This window comes from Chrysemys picta, chromosome 3 (genome assembly GCF_011386835.1).
Source record: "Chrysemys picta bellii isolate R12L10 chromosome 3, ASM1138683v2, whole genome shotgun sequence".
NCBI classification, from domain to species: Eukaryota; Metazoa; Chordata; order Testudines; family Emydidae; genus Chrysemys; species Chrysemys picta.
In genome coordinates, this window is record NC_088793.1 from 47851633 (window position 1) to 47866429 (window position 14797).

At 43.4% G+C, this 14797-nt stretch overlaps 1 protein-coding gene across 3 annotated transcripts in view; it reads left to right on the forward strand.

Moving 5' to 3' along the window:
* The window catches only part of LRRC1 (leucine rich repeat containing 1), a 112654-nt gene that overhangs the window by 61464 nt on the left and 36393 nt on the right, over positions 1–14797 (forward strand). For all 3 annotated transcript variants that reach the window (XM_005300209.5, XM_042848810.2, XM_042848811.2), the window contains exon 4: positions 1080–1169. In XM_005300209.5, coding sequence (XP_005300266.1) covers positions 1080–1169 — 90 coding nt within the window. The remainder of the gene's footprint in view (positions 1–1079; positions 1170–14797) is intronic.

Consider the following 14797-nt stretch of genomic DNA (forward strand, 5'->3'; position numbering starts at 1 on the left):
CTGCTTCCCCCACCCCCAATAATCTGTGGGGGTACAGAATTCCTCTGACCGCAGGGCTGCGGTGGGGAAGAAGCTCCTCCAAAAACAGTCAAATTTAAATCCCCGCGCATGCCTCTGTCCAGTGTATTACTTAACCATTCAAACTCCATCATAGTATTATCTAATGCTTTTTCTGGATCAATTTTTTCTTGTGTTCTATTTGTATTTCCAGTATTTATAACACTTGCCAATGTAGTAAGCTTCAGTTTTAAAAGTGGCTGTCAACCCACTTTTTTCCATCAGATTTTTATTTATTTAGACTTAGGCCCTTTTTTATGTATCTCTCAGGCTAGGCATTTTGACTAGCTTTTAAAAAAGGTAAACTCTACCAGATAAATAAGACTGTAGTTTAATCCCAGCCTTCTAACAATTAGAAACCAAAAAAATCAATTGACATTTGAAAATGCACCGATGACCCCAGTCCTCTGAATCTGTGAAAAGAAATGGTTCTTGCTGCATGCCCTAAAGATAGCTCATTTTATCAAATCTTATCTGATCACTAGGCCAAAAGGTCTCTCCCTGTTCCACATTAGGTCACCTTTTCCTTAGCATGATCCATCTCTCACACAGCTGGGATCAAGCCCCCTGGTATTTAGCAATTTAAGATGGCTAGAATGGCTGTGCAATGTGTTCCAAGCTCTAGATGTCTTTAACAAATAGTTAAAAATACAAAAACGGCTGCTCCATAACCTAATATTGAAACAGGCGGCATGAAAAAATAAGCCAAATTTCTCATGCTTCCCAAACAATAACTCTTCCCTCACAGTATATGCTGCTTCAACAGCTTTTGAATGCATCTTTTGAGGTGTTTTTATTATATGGGATATGTGTTGCCTTAATACATACAAACAAGTAGAAAATTAAACCCATTTGGTTTACTTTAAACTTTTTCCTCTATCTAGTGCCTTTTTTTTTTTTTTTTTTTTTTTAACAGAAGAGCCACCTCATATCCTTTCCCAAATATATATGATCTGACTATGCCAGTATGAATAGTTATTTTAGTACAAGTGCTTGATTTATCTGAATTAATATCTCCATAGGTTGCCTGAAAGCTTTCCTGAATTACAGAATCTAACGTGTCTTTCTGTAAATGACATCTCACTGCAGGCACTACCTGAAAACATTGGGAAGTAAGTTGTTTTTGTTGTTGTGTGGTTTGTTTTTTAAATCAAGATATATATTTAATTTGTTTCCCTGACTTAGAGGTATATGCAAAAATGTAAAGATTAAATTTACAAGTATGTTACACAAATTAGTAATTGTGTCAGGGTATTGCATTTTCTTAATCCGTTTAAAAACCTCTTGTGTTTCTATCGGTCACTCACTGAGGTGACTGCACTAAACTTGGGCTATATGTGCATATGTTTAGTCTTTGGGAGGTATAAATCTAGGGAGTTGGGAGAAGCTGGATAGACTAAAGGATGAAAGACTAAAAGGATGTTAACAGTTTGATAATTGCACCTCTGTTCAAACTTGTTACCTACGATTCTTCATCATGCTGAGAGCCACAGATCTATTAGAGTAGGGACTTGAGCCTTGTTGCAGCTCACAGAGAGGCCCAGACCTGGCAGCAGGAGAATGCCTCACCCGCTGGAGTTCCATGCAGTTTTATGTGCTTCCGCAGTGGCTGGTGGCTCTGACAGATCCCCCTGCCACAGAGCTTTTCTGAGGGGAAACTGCAGACTCCCCCTACTCTCCCAGGACTAGGGCCGCCTCCTCCACCCAACCTAGTGGCACGGCACTCCACCTCATGGCGTGGCTGCTCAATGGTTAGGTTGGGAGGAGAGGACATGCTCGGAAGGGGTTCAGTGCATCCTCTTGGAAAGCAGGCGACTCTCCACACGTCGAGCCTACTTAGCAAAGTGGTCTCGGTTCTCCCCATAGGCAGATTAGCGGGGCATTTCCCCCATGGCTGCCCCGACACAGCTCATTTTGGACTACCTCCTTCACCTTAAAGCCCAGGGACTGGCGCCCTCATCCGTCAAGGTGCACTTGGTGGCCATATCAGCCTTCCACCCGCTGGTGCAGGGCCACACGGTATTCTCCCATGCTATGATTGGCCGATTCCTTAAGGGATTGGATTGTCTCTTCCCATATGTCAGGCCCCCAATGCCACAGTGGGACCTGAACCTGGTGCTGGCCCACCTCACGGGGCCCCCCTTTTGAGCCACTAGCTACATGCTCCTGGTCACACCGCTCATGGAAGGTGGCCTTCCTGATGGTGATCACGTTGGCTAGGTGGGTCTCGGAACTCAGGGCTCTGACTGCCGAGCCCCCTTACACGGTTTTCCATAAGGATAAAGTCCAGCTCCGCCCCTGTCCTTCGCTCCTCCCAAAGGTGGTTTCTGCCTACCACATGGGTCAGGACATTTTCCTGCCAGTCCTCTGCCCCAAACCCCATGCATCCAGTGAGGAGTGCCACCTCCACATGCTGGATGAGAGACGGGCTCTGGCCTTTCTACCTGGAGCGGACTAAACAGCTGTTAATCGCCTCGGCTGAGCACATAAACGTCAGCCGATCTCCACTCAGCAGCTCTCCAACTGGATCATATTGTGCATCCGTACCTGTTTGACCTGGCGGGAATCCCCCCGCTGTCAATTGTGAGGGCACACTCGACTAGGGTGCAGGCCTCGTTGGCTGCCTTTTTGGCCCATGTCCCCATCCAGGACATTTGTAGGGCTCCCACATGGTCTTCAGTTCACACTTTCACCTCGCATTATTTGATCGTCTCCCAAACAAGGGAGGATGCCGGGTTCGGCAGGGCTGTGTTCCATCTTGAGAATTTGTGAACTCCTACCCACCTCCAACAGGTATAGCTTGGAATCACCTATTGTGGAATACACATGAGCAATTACTCGAAGAAAAGACAGTTACCTTTTCTGTAACTGGTGCTCTTCGAGATGTGATGCTCATGTCTATTCCACATCCCGCCTTCCTTCCCCTCTGTCAGTTGTCTGGCAAGAAGGAACTGAGAGTGGAGGGAGCGTGCAGTGCCCCTTATACCGCACTATGGAGGCGCCACTCCAGGGGTCACTAGGGGCGCTCCCCTTTGGGTACTACTAGGGGAAAAACTTTGACACCGGTGCACGTGGTGAGCACGCACACCTATTGTGGAATAGACGTGAGCAACACATCTCGAGCACCAGTTACGGAAAAGGTAACTGTCTTTTCTTACCCTAAATGTTGTTTTAGGATTTTAGGCAGGTTGCAAAGTTTCTGTGGTTCAGAGTTCGTTATATTTCTTTTCAGACTGGACCCCTGTCTCAGTCTGGACTCCCCCCTTGCCTTCCCTTCAGGTGGCTTTAGCAGTCTTTCTTCTTGGGCAGACAGACCATGGGGAGGAGGAGTCCTGTTTGCCTCCTTTCCCACCCTTAAATAGGACATAAGGCGGAAATCCTTTGTTTCTCAAACTTGACACCTCCCCCCCCCCTTCACTTCCACTGGAAAGTTATAAGAAGTCCCAGATAATGTTTAGTATCAGGTGACAAGACCACCTGACCTGGTAGTGTCACAGTTACGTCCGGGGATGCTTCCCAGGAGGGAGAGCGATTCAAATCCCTGTCAGTTCTTTCTCTACTTCCACACCCCTAATCGCTCTCCCTCCTGGGAAGCATCCCCGGACGTAACTGTGACACTACTAGGTCACAGCTCAGTATGAGAGGTATCTTCATGGTTTTGTTATTCCTTCCTGATGACACATCAGATTTGATGGCCTGTTGTCTGGTGGGTGTCTTCCCAATACACACCCAGTTGTAATGGTTGCATAGTCCATCTTTCTAACTTTTTAGATACAGAAATGATACATGCATGCAAATTGGATAATCACATTCAGTAAATTATAACCTTTCCAGTGATACCTTACAAGACCCATCTTGCATAAAGTACATCTCAGTTATGTCATATCCATAACATAAGAATATTTCCATAAAGAATATGGAGTGCAACGTCACACCGCCATTTATTACTTTCTGCTCTCCTGGCCTCCATTTTATAAGAGCATGATGTTCTTTTAGTGTGCACCAGACCAAATTCAACCTGCTGTCACTTCTGAAGTTAAACATAACTGTCTTTCATGGTGGTCAGGGACTTAGCATTTCAAACTGGGGAAGATATTTTTTTACCTAATCGAGTGGTCTCTTCACTATAGAAGCCTTTTGTAGGTAGCCAAGTCCAGGCAGCTGTCACCTCAGCCCCTTCTTGTGGGCATGAAAGCTCTCAGTTGGCATCAGTCAAAAAAGAACTTCATACTTTATATATTTTTTTTAATTTCGACACCTTCCTTATGCTTTCACAAACAATGCTAACTTGGATCATACCTCTCATATTGACCACCTCTCTTGACCCGAAATATTCCATATTGTAAGGCCTTCTTCCTGAATAGATAGATTAAAACTGTTTAATGTAGGCCTTTGTCATTGAGATCAGATGCTTGGACAAGTCTGTTCTCTGCTCTGATCATGTTGTAGTGGGAAAACTTGATGGAAAGCTGAGACAGCTCCATAATTATTGGATTTATAATCCTGGCTCCTGCCAGACACTACTGCAAGGAATACAGATAACATGGCAAGCAGTCCCTGAAGTACAAGAAGAGGGATTACTGTTTTGCAAGGGGTACCTGGAACAAATCTAGGCTGCTCTGGCAAGGTCAGTAGTTGCCTCAGAACAATCTGTTAGACTCCTGACTGGTGCTGGGCTCTTTCATTTTGAGAATAAATGGCTGCCTATAGCTTTCCTCAAAACGAGGTCACTGGATGTTGTTGAGATGGTCTACTCCATTCTACTGTGCTAGAATTGTAAGCACGGGTTTGTCCTGTTTCCAGTCTCTAGTAGTCTATGGGAATGCCAGAGCAGGAATGAAATCCTACATAATCTACTTCAGATTAGAGCAATATCACCGTTCTTCATCAAGGGCCATTCCTCGTCCTGTTTCTAGCTTTAGAGAATTGGGAAGAAACAGACTGACCCCAGTTGGAACACCTGAAGTTCCTAAAGAAGGCTCACATTCTCATGTTACCATTCCTCAGACAGCTCTCCAGCTTGGCATATGGATCGTGAACTATTTTCTTCGAAACTGATTGTTACCCTTTGATCTGACAGATGCTTCCAAGGTCTCTTCCAAGATCATAAGAGTATTAATATTGGCTTTAAGGAAAAAGGGAGTTCATTCCTGTCCGTTCCTGGAAAACTCTGCTTGTCTGGCCTCTGTTCAGAGAGTTGAGACAAACTGTAGTGATACGGCTTCTCGAGTATTGTGGATTCATGATAAACACAGATGTATGGTGCCAGGGACTCAATCGTAGGCATGGACTGAGGATGAATTCTATTAGTAAAAGGTCTCAAGACAAAGAATGTTAACCTCAGATGCAGATGGTCATAAGGGAAAACTGGTGTGTCAGAAACAATAACCTAGTTCTTAGTGAAGCCTGTTGGGAATGGTGTGCACAGAGACTTAACGAATCAGAGTTCACATGAGCCCTACCCAGTAATTCCTGTTATCTCTTCTGCATCTTACTTAATATCACGTTTGTTGACAGAGGACAAGGTCCCATTGTCTCTTTTCCACTCCCTGAATTGGTGAATGCAGATAATGAGAATTTTTTCCCCCCCGAAAGGGTCCACCCTTAGTGAGCTAGGCAAAGAAATCCTTATGTCAGATGTTAGCTGGAATTAGTGGAGAAGGGTCTTCCCAATTCTATCCAGAAAAATAGGTCTGTAAGCGGTCAGACTCACCCCTGTGGCGCCTCCTGCTGGTCGTCTGGGGAATCAGCTCAATCCAGCCTCCGGAGCGCCCTCTGCAGGCCGGTGATCCACCTTGTCGTCCTACTGGCTCCCATGTCCCTCCCAGGACCCCGGTACCCCTTGCTCTGGGTGCTGCCCCCTGGCAGTACCCCCACATGCTGGGTCTCCCCTCCCAGGGGAACCCCCACCCACTAACCCCACCTTGCCTCAGGATAAGGCCACTGCCAGTCACCAACTAGCCCCCACTCTCTGGGGCAGACTGCAGTATAGGCCACTCATCATCGGCAAGGTTGGGTTTGGACCTGCCGCCTTGGCCTAGCCCTGGGCTGCCCTCTGCAACCCCCAGTACCTGTTGGCCTTATGTTAGGCCGCAGCCTGGGGCTTTCCAGGCTGGAGCTCCCCAGCTCCTCAGCCTTTCCCCAGCCTTGCTCCACTCAGGTACCCTACCTCTAGATTCCTGCAGCCAGGCCTTTCTCTCTCTGAAGGCAGAGAGACACTCCTGGCTCCCAGCCTCTTTATACAGGCCAGCTGGTGCCTGATTGGGGCATGGCCCAGCTGCAGCCACTTCCCCAATTAGCCCAGCTTTTAGAGCTACAGCTTTCAAGCCCTCCCAGGCCACTTTTTAAACCCCTCAGGGCAGGAGTGGGTGTCCACCCTGCTACAAGGTCCTAGAACGAAAGCCTAGCATCCACTGGCTGGAACACAGTGATTTGAGGTCTCAGTGTACTCTTCCTCCCATTGATAACAGACTTGTTCTGGTCGTGACAATCTCTATCGGATGGATTTCCATAAGTAAAGTAGAACACAGTAAGCCCAACCCCAGAGAAAATCAGCTTCTGTCCCAGGCAGACCAAAGTTTCCTGCCTTGATGTGCACTTTCCATCAAATGGAAATACCAAGGCTTACATGGCAGAAGTCAGATCAAGCAGAGTGGCATTTGGATCCAGAAGTGTTCTTGCTGATTATAAGTCAATTTGATGGGCTGGTGATTGATCTCTTTGCATCTGGAAATGGCAATAAAGTGCTCTGTGGCCTCTCCATATGTCAGGATCTGGTTTCAAGGTGATGGATGATCTCTTGCAAAGCTGGGTAAGGTCTCTGCTATATGCCTTCCCACCTCTTTTCCACTTCTCCCCAGGACAAAAGATAGGAAAGAGAGGGTGGCAGTGATACTAGTTATGTCTTACTGGTTCTTGGTCTTGATTAACCTAACATTGGACCTTGGCTGTGTCTGCCTGAGGAGGTCTGTTGTTGGAAAAAGCAGTCCTTGACACAGGAACAGATAGGTTCAAAATGTATGGTTGGATGAAGCGATCATCGTTCTCATGGATTCTAGAAAGACATTGACACTCAAGGCAGGACTACGTAATAACTAGGCCATCCCTGACAGGTGTTTAGCCTGTTCTTAAAAATGTCCAATGCCAGAGATTCCACAACCTCCCTACGCAATTTATTCCAGTGCTTAAACCCCCTGACAGTTAAAGAACTTTTTCCTAATATCCACCTTAAACCTCCCTTGCTGCAATTTAAGCCCATTGCTTCTTCTTCTATCCTCAAAGGTTAACAAGAACAGTTTTTCACCCTCCCTGTAACAACCTTTTATGTACTTGAGAACTGTTATCATGTCCCCTCTCAGTCTTCTCTTCTCCAGACTAAACAAACCCAATTTTTTCAATCTTTCCCCATAGGTTATTGATTCTAGACTTTTAATAATTGTTGTTGCTTTTCTATGGACTTTCTACAATTAGTCCACCTCTTTCCTGAAGTGTGGTGCCCAGAACCGGACACAATACTCCTGCTGAGGCCTAATCAGTGCAGAGCCTTAAATTCCTCCAGAGAGGCTCTAATGTAGGTGTATGAGAGTGTCCAAGCAAAAGGTCAAATCTCTACTATAAAGTTCTCAGCATGGTCGAGAAAAAAGGAATTTTGTACAAGCCTTGACACTGAATGCTTCCGTAGAGCAGCTTCCCTGGTTCCACCCCAAGACTATAGAGCAACAACCTAGGAAGCTCATTCTGGTCCTTCCAGCACTTTACCCCATTGAAGCCCTGTACCAGGTTTTATTATATTCACTATTCCCATTAAAGTAAACTTCCTCATAACTATAATCTCCAATCAGGTAAGTTTAGGAAACTAGAATGGAATGATCATGTCTGTGAAAGTTGTTTCAAGTGGAGAGGATGTCAGAGGTGGGGCATTCACCTGCTGCTAGTGCCTGAGAGGTCTGATTCTGCCCCAAAGTTGCAAGCAGGCTGAAGTAGTTACTGTAACAGATCTGTGGACCTTACTATTCAAAGAAAGAAAACATTCAGGTAAACACAGATATATTTTTCCTCTTGTTACAAGTAACACTTTTTTTATGACTACTAGAATTGAAAGATTAGCGGGGATAAGGATTTGTCTCGATTGACAAGTCTTGTATACTTAAAATATTCCACAAGACATAAGACTTTTGAGAAACTTGTATATAGACATGCTTTCCAGAGCAGATGGAAAGCTAAATATCCTGCGATGATATGTCAGAAAGATGAAGTCACAAAACCTAATTTTGATTTTAGAATTACTTTGTAATTTGTAGGCTTAAAATGGCCATAATCTTGGGTCAAGTTGTATTGATATCTGTGGATTGAAAGACTTTACAGGGGCAATGGAAATGTCTCAGAAATGCATACCAAATGTTAGTCTTATTACTTTTCACTGATGGCTTCATGAACAGATCTGTGGCTAAGAAAGTTGGTGTACATCAGATTGATGTAAGATGGGAAAAGATGCACTTTTTTACTGACATAAACTTGCAGTCTGAGATATCTGATGGCTTCACGTGGAATAAAAGTAGTTCTACATGTTGTATGGAACAAGGCAGAAGAGTTCAGTTAATGGACTGTACCTTAAAATGCAAACATGTTAAAGTGCAGTGTTACAGAAGCAACAAATGACATAGCGAGGCTTAACTCATAGTGATACAGAAAGTGGAATTTTTTTACTTGTACTGCTAGATATACTCAGTTAATGCTATGGGTTCTCTGTCTGATTCTGTTTGCTAAACTCCGATAAGCTTAGCTTTAGAAGTCTTTGCACTTTTGATTAGGTGAGGCTATGTGTGTTGCAGACTTCTCTCCATTAAATAGCAAAACTGAATGTTCATGAATTTGAAAGTGTCTACACTGTATTTCATGAGCACTATTATAGCAATTTAAAACTTTTAATGAATACAGTGACCTCTGATCTTAATAGATCTATCAACTTGTGTGTAAGTCAAATGTTTGTCTTGTGTTTAACTTAGTATTAAAAGTTCCATATTTAAATAAAATACTGAATTTTGTTGAGCTATTCTGTTAATGGAGGCAGTGGAAAAGCAAACTGGAAAATAAACTGAATGGAATAGCTTTTGAAAATAGCTGAAACTCTTACCTCATCTTATAAATTGTCTTAGCATTTACCCCTATTTCAGGAATATTCCCGAGTAAACTGTAGAATGTTCAGTTAGGAAATCCAAAATCTCATATGTTGATCCATATATTTTTAAGCAACATAATTCTCCTTCCCAGCAATGCTTTTGAAGATTCCACAGTCAGAGCTACTGGACTCCACTATCTTTGATGGGCCCCATCCACTGCTGAAGTTGGCCATGCTCTTTCTTAAAATGTATTTGTGTATAAAATTAGATTTCAACAGTAGCTTAGACCCAGCAGCCCTTTTCTTCAGGGTCCAGTAATCTTTGGAATGGGTGGAAATTCATGGGAGGGGAAGATTACTGGAGGGTTGTACCTAAAGATTGGGAGAGCTAAGGCCAAGCTGAGACGGGTGGAATCTGAATAGTCAAGAGTGACTGAACTTTCAGACCAGTTTGTGTATTGCTAATTAAAATATTTTGGCTAAATTAGTCTTCTAAAGAATCTGCATTAAATGGCCAAGCTTCACTGACTGATGCGATATCTGAGCCATTAGCTATTATCTTAGAAAAATCATGGAAGACGGGAGAGATTCCCGACGACTGGAAAAGGGCAAATACAGTGCCAATCTACAAAAAGGGAAATAAGGAGAACCCGGGGGATTACAAACCAGTCATCTTAACTTCTGTACCTGGAAAGATAATGGAGCAATTAATTAAGCACTCAATTTGCAAACATCTAGCTAAGGTGATAAGTAACAGCTTGGATTTGTCAGGAACAAATCATGTCAAACTACCTGATAGCTTTCTTTGACAGGGTAACAAGCCTTGTGGATAGAGGGGAAGTGGTAGACATGGTATATCTTCACTTTAGTAAAGTTTTTGATACTGACTCCCATAATCTTCTCATAAACAAACTAGGGAAATGCAACCTAGATGGAGCTACTATAAGGTGGGTGCAAAACTGGTTAGAAAACCGTTCCCAGAGGGTAGTTATCAGTGCTTCACAGTCATGCTAGAAGGGCATAACGAGTGGGGTCCTGCAGGGATCAGTTCTGGGTCAGGTACTGTTCAATATCTTCTTCAATGATTTAGATGATGATCTAGATAGTACACTTATAAAGTTTGTGGAAAATACCAAGCTGGGAGGGGTTGGAAGTGCTTTGGAGGATAGCATTAAAATTCAAAATGATCTGCACAAACTGGAGAAATGCTCTGAAGTAAATAGGATGAAATTCAATAAGGACAATGCAACGTACTCCAATTAGGAAGAAATAATCCGTTGCACACATACAAAATGGGAAATGACTGCCTAGGAAGGAGTACTGCGGAAAGGGATCTGGGGGTCATAGTGCACCATAAATATGAGTCAACAATGTAACACTGTTGCAAAAAAAAGTGAACATAATTCTGGGATGTATTAGCAGGAGTGTTGTAAGAAAGACATGAGAAGTAAATCTTCTGCTCTGTTCCATGCTCATTAGGCCTCAACTGGAGCATTGTGTTCAGTTCTGGGTGCCGCATTTCAGGAAAGATGTGGACAAATAGGAGAAAGTCCAGAGAAGAGCAACAAAAATAAAGGTCTAGAAAACATGACCTATGAGGGAAGATGGAAAAAATTGGGTTTGTTTAGTCTGGGAAAGAGAAGAGTGAGAGGGGACATAACAGTTTTCAAGTACATAAAAGGTTGTTCCAAAGAGGAGGGATACAAATTGTTTTTCTTAACCTCTGAGGATAGGACAAGAAGCAGGTTAGATAAACACCTGTCTAGATAATACTTAGTCCTGCCTTGAGTACCGGGGATTGGGTTAGATGACCTCTCGAGATCCCTTCCAGTCCTGTGATTCACTATAACACTTCCTCTGGGAGGTGTGCAGGGCATTTGAGTTCAAATAAAATAACTCCTCTCTAAGCAAAGTGTTAATTTTTGTACCACTCTGTCTTGACTAATAACACCTGAGAGAAGCTTGGTCATAAATTGTGTAACCTCCTTTGTTTACTAGTGTTCTCATTTTACATTTTCACTTAGGTAAGGCTTGCTATATAGCTTGATTGCAGGTTGGTCACTCTTTTCTGTAGCCAGGATGTCTGGTTAGATTCTTACAAGCAGCCTTGGGCTGGGTGAGCAATTGATTAGAAGACCGATAAAGAAAAGTGTTTAAAAAATATTGTGGGTCATTCAGTTGGTACTGAAGCAATTCCTCAATGTGGTGTTGAGGCATTCTGCCAATGGAATATATGTCAATTGATATTTATGTGAAGTTCTGATCACTTTTAGGTGTTCCCCAGAAGTGTCTAGGCCAAGAATCCGTACCTGACACAACGTAATTCAATAAAGTCCTGGTAGCTCTGATTTTCTTTGAGTAGTGAGTTCTCCGCAACTACGGACAATCAGGCCCATAATAACATACTGCCTACCTAAATACTTCTACAATTTCTACTGGATATGGAATTATTTACTTCCTGACCTAAACTGTTAAATAGATGCTGCATTCAAGTTCTGGGTGAAGCTGTCTTCGTGTGGGTTGTGATCTTCTTTGTTGTGAAGGCCAAGACTATAACAGGGTTCAAAAGAGAACTAGATTAAATTCATGGAGGATAGGTCCATCAATGGCTATTAGCCAGGATGGGTGGGGATGGTGTCCCTAGCCTCTATTTGCCAGAAGCTGGGAATGAGCGACAGGGAATGGATCACTTGACGATTACCTGTTCATTCCCTCTGGGGCACCTGGCATTTGCCACTGTCGAAAGACAGGATACTCGGCTAGATGGATCTTTGGTCTGACCCAGTATGGCCATTCTTGGGTTCTTAAGGCAGTTCAAAATGTATAATGCCGTTTGTGTTAGGAAATACCAAAAACTAATAATTTTAAATGCTTTCTCTTTGTCCTGTGGCCCCTTTCCAACTTGTGGCCCTAGGACTATGAAATAGTTAACATTGCTAACGCTGAAGCATAAAAATGATGATGTGAAAGTTAGTAGATAATTGAGATCATACTTATCTGCTTGTAGATAGTGATGCTTTCTAATACTTGTGCCCACTCTTGCTTATGTTTGTTTGGAGATACTAGTGCAAAAAGGAGTATCTGGTATACTGTGGTGAAATCCATAAATGCCCGTTAAAGGAAACCTGAAGCAGAATAAGTGTGCAGGGAACCCCAAACTGCATATCAGTGATAGAAATACTTATAAACTACTGGAGACATAGTAAAATTACATGCAGTTAAAATTCCTGTTACTAAAACTTTTTGAATGTTGGGCTTCTTGGAGGAAACACAGGTGGCTCAAATGTTCTAACTCTTCTTTCTTTCTTTGTGTTGTGCGGGGAGCCGTCCGTGCTAGTAGCTTTTTGTATCCTCTTCATTCTGAAGCTATACATTTCTGAAAAATTGCTACTTCAAACAGGGTTTCCAGTGTGTTCCCTATTCCGGGCCACCCCAGTGTGCTGAGCTAGTAGGGAAGGGCTAGCATCTTTCATAGCCTTCTCTATAGGATAACAATTTCTGGCCAGATTCCCTTGTCATGGATATGGTGGAGGGGGAGAGGAGAAAAATTATTGCCAGTGAGATGGAGATGCCTAACTTCCTCGTTTTGGCTTGGGAAGAGAGGGGGAAACCAACCCCCCACCCCAAAAACCATGGAAATGTTTAATCTTAAGAAAAGATTGGGAGGGGGGACTTGATAAGCCTTCATATATGTTAAGGGGTGTTAAAATAGGACAGTGATCACTTGTTCTCTATGTCCACTGAAGGTAGTACAAGAAGTAATGGGCTTAATGTGCAGCAAGGAGATTTAGATTAGATATTAGGAAGAAGAGGTAGTTAAGCACTGGAATAGGCTTCCAAGGAAAGCTGTGGAATCCCCATTGTGACTGGTCCTCCCCAGGGTACCACCTAGAACTGGGCTACCACTGAGCCCCCTGACCCACTAGCCTGGGCTCCCTTTTACACTGTACTGCTGTGACAAGCTGCAAAGCCCTCTATCTAGCCTGCACTTTCACCAGCATACATACAGGTAGGGACACACCCAGCTGCAGTTACAGGTGGGGTCTTTAACCAGCCTCTGCCTGGGAAGGCTTCAGCTAGGGCACGTCCCAGCTCCTTAGGCATGCACCCCCTCTGAAGTGTAAACCCAAAATTATACCGTCTTGTGCTGCACAGGGAACTGTACAGCCTAAGTGCCTAAAATTCACCTCCTCCCTCAATGTGCAGAGGAATAGGCAACAGCTTTCTGCCCCTCAGTTATGATTTCCACGCACTGGTTTAGATCAAGCAAAACAAACTTATTAACTACAAAAGATAGTTTTTAAGTGATTATAAGGGATAGCAAATGCAAACTAAGCTTAATATACTAAATAGATAGGGTGAGAATCTGCTATACATATCCAAAGTGATGATACTAACAGGGTCCAGTACTTCCCCCAGTTCAGTCTTTGTTCCTCAGGTGTTTCCAGGAGTCTTCTTGGGTGGGGAGTCACTCCCCTACCTTATATAACTTTTGCATATAGCAGGAACCCTTTGTTTGTTTCAAAGTTTGGATCCCGTGCTAGTCAGTGGAAAAATACTGGCATCCCAAGATGGAGTCCAGCACCAGGTGACCTGGTTGTGTCCCTGTAGAGTCACAGCAGCCATCCCCCACTGGCTGTTTGGAGCCTTCACAGGTAGGCTCACCAGGTGGGAGATAAGCTTCTCCTAAGGCCTCTTGCTTCTTCCTAATGGCTCATTAACCTGAATGGGCCATCCCCAGCCAGTCATGTAGACTGAGAGCATTTTGCCTAATGAGTATTGCCCAGTAATAGCTACATGTGAAATAGATACATCGTCAATATTTATAACTTTGGATACAAAATGATACATGCTTACACATAGGATAACCATATTCAGCAAATTATAACCTTTCCAATGACACCTCAGATGCCTTATATTGCATAAAATACATCATAATTGTGGGATAATTATATCATACTAATATCACTATGAAGATATGGGGTGCAGTGTCACACCCATCACTGAAGGTTTTTAAGAACAGGTCAGAAAATCACTTGTAAGGGATGGTCTAGGTGTACTTGGTCCTGCCACAGCAGAGGGGGCCAGACTTGATGACCTCTCAAGGTGCCTTCAATCCTTACATTTCTATGATTAATATTTACCAAGCCTGGGATGATTTAGTTGGGATTGGTCCTCCTTTGAGCAGGGGGTTGGACTAGATGAATTCCTGAGGACTCTATTGTGGGGAGGGATAGCTCAGTGGTTTGAGCATTGGCCTGCTAAACCCAGGGTTGTGAGATCAATCCTTGAGGGGGCCACCTAGGGATCTGGGGCAAAATCAGCACTTGGTCCTGCTAGCGAAGGCAGGGGGCTGGACTCAATGACCTTTCAAGGTCCCTTCCAGTTCTAGGAGATAGGATATCTCCATTTATTTATTTTATTTTTCTTAATTTACAATGTTTATATTCATAATGGGGAAATCCTATTGACTTCATTAGTAATCTTTGTAGATTTTGACCATCTTAAAGAATTATGTCCCTGCTACTATTGAATCCTATAGGATGCTTCCAAAAACCTATAGAATAGTGTTAAATTCTGTCGGCTTTACAGCCTAGTTAAATTTTATGAGACTCTTCATTA